This window comes from Asparagus officinalis, chromosome 1 (genome assembly GCF_001876935.1).
Source record: "Asparagus officinalis chromosome 1, Aspof.V1, whole genome shotgun sequence".
Lineage (NCBI taxonomy): Eukaryota > Viridiplantae > Streptophyta > Magnoliopsida > Asparagales > Asparagaceae > Asparagus > Asparagus officinalis.
Window position 1 is genome coordinate 12,773,986 of NC_033794.1, and position 8,123 is coordinate 12,782,108.

The 8,123-nt window shown below is 44.8% G+C and overlaps 1 protein-coding gene across 1 annotated transcript in view; it reads left to right on the forward strand.

Annotated features, from left to right (window-relative positions):
* Nucleotides 1-1,459, forward strand: part of LOC109835364 (P-loop NTPase domain-containing protein LPA1-like) — a 6,770-nt gene extending 5,311 nt beyond the window's left edge. The window contains exons 6-7 of the mRNA XM_020403345.1: nucleotides 589-705; nucleotides 1,000-1,459. Coding sequence (XP_020258934.1) covers nucleotides 589-705; nucleotides 1,000-1,335 — 453 coding nt within the window. The 3' untranslated portion in view covers nucleotides 1,336-1,459. The remainder of the gene's footprint in view (nucleotides 1-588; nucleotides 706-999) is intronic.

Sequence of the window (8,123 nt, forward strand, 5' to 3'; positions counted from 1 at the left end):
CTAACCCCCACCCCACCCCACCCCACCCCACCACACCACCACCCAAAAAAAGAAACAAAAAAACAAACAAACAAAAAACCCAAAGATGTCAGCTTGTGAGACATCTCCTTCTGTCAATTTCTTTCCTTGGGAACGTTTTACATATGAATTAGGCTTATCAGCATCTAGCTTGGGATATGTATCTTGAGTCTCAAGGTTTTGGTTGAGTCAGAGAAATCTTAATATGATAAATAGCCTACAGGAATAAAAATATATTGCAAGTAAATATGCTTAGCTTGACAATGAAGAGGCGTTCCCATGTTTCTTATGTTTCCATCCTTAACGCTTGATTTGTCTGATTTTATCCATATTCCTTGTTGAACTAGGGAAAACAGGCAAGTTTCCAGATTCATGATTGTTTCTGCAATTTGTAACATTAGATGTCACCTTTTTATGATGTAACTACCTGCTAGATGACAGAAAATTCCAATTAAATTTTAATTTGTCTGTGGCAGGATTGCAAACTTCCCCTGGTTACTGTTTACCTTCTGATTGTTGTAATTGTTATTTTGTGACTTATTTTTTATTGACCTCCTCTCTTTTTTCCAGCTTAAGGAAGATTTATCAGTGTCAGGCAGCGAAGAAGAAGGAGATGACCCAGTTGATATATATAGTGATGACGATCATTTAAGCAACGGAGATAAGAAAGAAATTATACTTGAAGAGGTATGAATTCAAGACCCTTTTCGGTACCAGATGAGATGTTCAGTGTAATATTATTCCTAGGTATAGTGAAAGAAAGCTATTTGTAAAATGAAAGGCAGTAATTTATAGTAGTTGCTCTAAATTCTTTAAATGATAGTAAGTAAATAAACAAACAAAAAGTAGCCCACTTCCTCCTGATAGTTTGATTTAAAAAAAACTTTTAAGGATAGCAGTTCGCCAAACAGTGTTTTCGAATGAGAATAATGGATTCACTGCCTAATATATGCTGGTTTGGTTGCTTTTCCCTCCCCACAGATGGAGATGGAGGGCTCCGTTGATGAAGACTCAACCAAGCCTGATGAAGAGTACGAAGACCTAGCCATGCGAGATAGCCAAGACAACGGTTACTGGTCCGATGACGAAGAAGACAAACTAAAATTTGAGAAGGGGTCTTCAGAACATGATTCGATGGCGAGTTCTGAAGACACGGAGAAATACCAGCAGAATCTAGATCATTTCCTAAAATTAAAATTAAGTAATCGGTTTTCTGAACCTTCGCGCACTTGCTCACTTCTTTCTGAAACAAAAGGAAGGAATGCAGGGGCAAGGGTAATAACTCGCAGCCAGTCGCAGAGTATTTTGAGCTCATGAAACTGCTGTATATAGTTATAAGGCTCTAATAGCCAGTGGCAGTTATAAAGATGCTTCTTGTTTGTCATTGTAATGGCTAGTTAAACTATTATGCAGGATGTTTTGTTGGATGTGCTCTCATTTATTTGCGTTACCTTTTCTCATGAGGTTTTATGTGCAAATCAAATATACATGGAAGTTGATTGCCTGTCCTCTGTCATCCTCTACAAGCAATAGAATGCCAGAATGTTGGGCGCAGAGTCATGCCCACCGCCGCGGAAGAGCCCTGGCTATTGTTGTCACAAACGCACAAGTCAACCTCTATATTCTTGTTTCTCAAAGGAAACTAGAATAGATAGTGAAATTCTTATTTCTCAAAGGAAACAAGAATCGAAAGTGATATATTTTATAAAAGTGAAATATACACTCTTCCTCTCATCAGTTCTGGGACTGAAATATCGAGGGAACCTACAAGCTATGGCAACTCACAGATAATACAAATACAAACACGAGATTTACGTGATTCGGCTAACTAGCCTACGTCCACGGAAGGGGGTTTTTCACTATGAGGAAAAATACCAAACTTTACAAGTTCTCTCTTCCTCTCTTTCTTTTCTCTCAAAAAACTTCTCTTGAGATTTTTACCCCCACACTATAACTCCTCCACCCCTTCTCTATTTATAGAAGAGCAAGGGGGCAAGGCTGAATATTTTTGGCGGACTGAACGAGCGCGCGCGGGAGAGGAAAACACGCGCGCGGGAGAAATCGGCGGGAACAATTCCCGCGCTCGAACACAAGCTCAAGCGGCAAGACGTGGGCAGGGAAAACGCGCACGAAACCCAAGTGCGTACGGTGCCGAACTCGCCCACGAAATCATCTCCCGCGTGATCATCCCCACGCGCACGAAAACGCCATGAGAAAACCCATGTGGGTGGGCCTCCTATGTCCCCTGCGAACACAATTTTTCTCCACCTCGTACATCATTTGATAAACCTCAAATTTTGGACGAACACCAGAAGAACCCCACGAACTCCACCAGAGAGATATTCAGGTCAAACCAGCTGCGTCACTATACCGCGACTGCCTACGTACCCTCCACCGGGATCAAGCTAACCGTAGTTCTGCAATTATTCTCCAACACAGTCTTCACCTCATCTCCATCTCCGCCCCGAAGGGCTATGCCCTCTTGGGCATATCAACACGGGCTGATATGAAGCAAGTCCAAGCAATGCTGGAACTTGCTACCTGTGACCACCTTGGTTAACATGTCAGCGAGATTCTCATTCGTATGCACCTTCATGAGAGAAATATCTCCTTCCTCTATGACATCCCGCACAAAATAATATCTGACGTCGATATGCTCGGTACGAGCATGGTGAACTTGATTCTTTGCCAAGTGAATCGTACTTTGACTGTCGCACCATAAGTTCACGCTTTCCTGCTCGATCCCCAAATCGTCTAGAAGACCCCACAGCCATAATGCTTCTTTCACTCCCTCCGCCATAGCCATGTACTCGGCCTCTGTTGTAGAAAGTGTCACTGTAGCTTGCAGCATTGATCGCCAACTAACTGGAGCTCCATGTATCTTGAATACATAACCAGTAGTAGATCGTCGTCTATCTAGATCACATGCATAATCTGAGTCCACATACCCGTCGATCTGACATGTATCTCCACCAAAACACAGACCCGTATCCGTGGTACCTTTCAAGTACCTCAGGACCCATTTCACCGCTTCCCAGTGCGTCTTTCCCGGATTCGCCATGAATCTACTGACCACACTAACCGCCTGTGAAATATCAGGGCGTGTACACACCATTGCATACATCAAACTGTCAACTGCACTAGCATAGGGAACACGCTCCATTTTTGCCTTATCTTCCGCTGTAGTGGGAGATTGTTTACCTGAGAGCCTAAAGTGTGGAGCCAATGGGGTCACTACTGACTTTACACTTTGCATCCCAAACCTCGCGATCACCTGCTCTATGTAGCCCTTCTGACTCAAGAACAATCGCCGATTCACCCGCTCTCTTCTAATCTCCATACCCAGTATTTTCCTAGCAGCGCCCATGTCCTTCATCTCGAACTCATTGCTAAGTTGAGATTTCAGCTTATCTATCTCCACCTTGTTCTTCGATGCAATAAGCATGTCATCCACATATAAAAGGAGATAGATATAATCACCTCCACGAAGCTTCCGAATGTAAACACAACAATCATAGTCGCTTCGGGAAAAACCTATGCTTCAGTATGAAGGAGTCAAATCGCTTGTACCACTGTCGCGGAGATTGCTTTAATCCGTAAAGTGACTTCCTCAAGCGACATACATGATTCTCCTTGTCCTCAACCTTGTATCCCTCAGGTTGATGCATATAGATCTCTTCATCCAAGTCTCCGTGCAAGAAGGCCGTCTTGACATCGAGTTGTTCCAGTTCAAGATCACCATGAGCAACAATACTCAATAGCACCCGAATAGAAGTATGTTTTACCACCGGAGAAAATATCTCATTGTAATCTACACCCTCTCTTTGTGCAAACCCCTTAGCCACTAGCCTCGCCTTGTACCTCGTTCCACCGAGCTCTGAAGGATCTTCTTTTCTTTTATACAGCCACTTACAACCTATAGCTTTCTTTCCTACGGGCAATGGGACCACCTCCCATGTTTAGTTCTTCCGGAGAGATTTCATCTCCTCCTCCATCGCAGCCAACCAACTCTCATTATCTTTATCCCGAATAGCTTCCTTGAAGGAGACCGGCTCATCTTCCTCTACCGAGAGTGCGTATTCAACCAAATTAACATGTCCATAGTGCTTCAGGGGTTGATCAGCCCCCAGCTTCTGTACCTGCTTGTATACTCGTCTTGGCCTAGTGGAAGCCAAGCTATCCTCGAGCTGCTGTTGTTGTAGTGCCTGTGTATTCTCCTCTTGAACATGACTAGAACCTGGTTGGTCTTTAGGTTCTATCTCAATAACCTGGGACTTGGAAGTCCCAACAGTCTCAACACCATCATCCTTGGGCACCCTAGCAATCATGGACTTCTCATCAAAGGTAACATCCCTGCTGATCACGAACTTTGAATCTTCTGTACACCAAAGGCGGTAGCCTTTTACGCCCTTTGCATACCCCAAGAAAATTACCTTCTTGGCCCTCGCGTCAAGCTTTTCCTCGTTGACGTGATAGTAGGCGGTACAACCAAAAATCCGGAGCCTCTCATAATTTGTATGCTCCCCTAACCACAGCCGATAGGGTGTATCACCATCCAATGTCGAATGTGGAGATCGATTCACTATATAGCAAGCTGTAGCAATCGACTCTGCCCACCATTCTTTGCCCAAACCAGCATAAGATCGCATACTCACTGCTTTCTTCCGCAGTGTTCGGTTCAGTCTCTCCGCGACCCCATTTTACTGTGGTGTAGACCTGACTTCCCAGTGTCTGGCAATCCCTTTCTGATCACAGAACTCCTTGAAAGCACCGTCTGTATACTCTGTACCGTTATCAGATCTCAGTGTCTTCAATTTCTTGCTCGTCCTGTTCTCAACCATCGTCTTCCACTTCTTGAATGTCTCAAATACCTCATTCTTATGCTTCAGGAAATAAACCCAAGCATATCTTGAATGATCATCTATGAATGAGACAAAATTTTGGAACCACCCTTGGAAGTTGTCGAAGCCAGACCCCAAACATCCGTATGCACATAATCTAGTATCCCTCTGCTCTTGTGCTTGCTCCTCAGAAATTGAACCCTGTGCGCCTTTCCATACACACAGTCCTCACAAAAATCCATGCAAGGCTTCTTCAGATTCTTCAGCAAACCCTCTTTACCAAGTAGATCCAGACCCTTCTCTGACATGTGTCCAAGCCGTCTATGCCATAACCGTGTGTGCTCACATGGGTCTCCACCACTTCCTTCAGCTCCAACTGCTGCATCTCCCGTCACCTTCGTACCCAAGAGAGTATATAGATTACCGTGATGAACACCCATCATCACTGTTAAGGAACCCCGAACAACCCTCTTCACTCCGTTCTCGGTTACAATCTTGCAACCCCCGGAGTCCAAAGCTCCGACTGAGATGAGATTCTTCCGCAAGCCGGGAACGTGTCGTACGTTCGTCAGGGTTCGAACCACTCCATCATGCATCTTGATTTTGATATCACCTAGCCCCACTGTTTTACAAGCATGGTTGTTCCCCATCAATACGGTTCCACCATCAATGTTCCTGTAGGTAGTAAACTACTTCCTGTTTGGACACATGTGGTAAGAGCAACCAGAATCAAGAATCCACTTCCCGGAGGTATCCTCGCCATCTGTGATGACATAACATTCCTTATCGCTCCCATCCTCTGAAGCGTAGCTCGCCTCTTCCTTGCCTTCTCGTCTTTCAGTCTTGTTGTTCTTTTTCCCACCTACTCTCTTGTTAGGATAATCGACCTTGAAATGCCCAACTTCACCGCATTTGAAACACGCTCGTCCCGCAAGGGGTCTCGATTTAGATCTAGACTTTCCTCTCTTGCCTTTTCCTCGCTCATTGCCTCTTCCTCTGGCAAACAGTCCCTGCGCTTATTCTTTGTTACCACCAGTGGCCATATCACTAGTTGCAATTTTTCGAAGGTCATCCGCTAGAAGTGCTGTTCTAGTCTCATCTATCGACAAAGTATCACCCACAAGCATCAGTGTTTGCATCAGGTTCTCATAAGACTTTGGCAGAGATAGAAGTAGTAGAAGCGTCTGCTCATCGTCTTCCACTGTCACCTCAATGTCTTTCAAATCCGATATGATCCTATCGAACTTGTTGATGTACTCCTGAATTGACGAGCCCTCCTCCATCTTGCAAGTATACAATTTGGATTTTAAATAGATCCGGTTCGTTAGACTCTTCGTCATGAAGGTGTTTTCTAACTTCAACCACACGTCCGCAGCCGTTTCCTCCCCGTCTACCAAGAAAACTACATCTCTTTCAAGGCAAAGGATAATCGATGCCCGTGCTTCCAGATCCAGCTCCTCTCAATCCTCATCAGACATATTTTTGTTCTTCTCTTTTCCGGCCAAAGCCTTGTGCAATTTTTGCGAAATCAACGAATTTTTCATCTGCATCCTCCAATAGAAAAAATTATTTTTCCCATTAAATTTTTTAATCTCGTATTTTCTAACTTTACTTGTTTTACTTGTAGAAGCCATTTTCCGCTTGTATTATGTCAGTCCGCTTCTCTTAGGAATTTTTAACAATTTCTTTGTGTTCACCACACAATAGTCAACCACCACCTCAGATTAGTAGCTTAACCGCCGCCAATCTGAATAAGGGCTCTGATATCAATTGTTGGGCGTAGAGTCACGCACACCGCCGCGGAAGAGCCCCGGCTATTGTTGTCATAAACGCACAAGTCAACCTCTATATTCTTGTTTCTCAAAGGAAACTAGAATAGATAGTGAAATTCTTATTTCTCAAAGGAAACAAGAATCGAAAGTGATATATTTCATCAAAGTGAAATATATACTCTTCCTCTCATCAGTTCTAGGACTGAAATATCGAGGGAACCTACAAGCTATGGCAACTCACAGATAATACACATACAAACACGAGATTTACATGGTTCGGCTAACTAGCCTACATCCACGGGAGGGGGGTTTTCACTATGAGAAAAAATACCAAACTTTACAAGTTCTTTCTTCCTCTCTTTCTTTTCTCTCAAAAAACTCCTCTTGAGATTTTTACCCCCGCACTATAACTCCTCCATCCCTTCTCTATTTATAGAAGAGCAAGGGGGCAAGGCTGAATATTTTTGGCGGGCTGAACGAGCGCGCGGGAGAGGAAAACACGCGCGCGGGAGAAATCGGCGGGAACAATTCCCGCGCTCGAACACGAGCTCAGGCGGCGACGAGACGTGGGCTGGGAAAACGCGCACGAAACCCAAGTGCGTACGGTGCCGAACTCGCCCACGAAATCATCTCCCGCGTGATCATCCCCACGCGCACGAAAACGCCATGAGAAAACCCATGTGGGTGGGCCTCCTATGTCCCCTGCGAACACAATTTTTCTCCACCTCGTACATCATTTGATAAACCTCAAATTTTGGACGAACACCAGAAGAACCCCACGAACTCCACCAGAGAGATATTCAGGTCAAACCAGCTGCGTCACTATACCGCGACTGCCTACGTACCCTCCACCGGGATCAAGATAACCGTAGTTCTGTAACTATTCTCCAACATAGTCTCCACCTCACCTCCATCACCGCCCCGCAGGGCCATGTCCTCTCGGGCAAATCAACACGGGCTGATATGAAGCAAGTCCAAGCAATACTTAAACTTGCTACCTGTGACCACCTTGGTTAACATATCCGCGGGATTCTCATTCGTATGCACCTTCATGAGAGAAATATCGCCTTCCTCTATGACATCCCGCACAAAATGATACCTGACATCGATATGCTTGGTACGAGCATGGTGAACTTGATTCTTCGCCAAGTGAATCGCACTTTGACTGTCGCACCACAGGTTCACGCTCTCCTGCTCAATCCCCAAGTCGTCTAGAAGACCCCACAGCCACAATGCTTCCTTCACTCCCTCCGCCATAGCCATGTACTCGGCCTCTGTTGTAGAAAGTGTCACTGTAGCTTGCAGCATTGATCGCCAACTAACTGGAGCTCCATGTATCTTGAATACATAACCAGTAGTAGATCGTCGTCTATCTAGATCACATGCATAATCTGAGTCCACATACCCGTCGATCTGACATGTATCTCCACCAAAACACAGACCCGTATCCGTGGTACCTTTTAAGTACCTCAGGACCCATTTCACCGCTTCC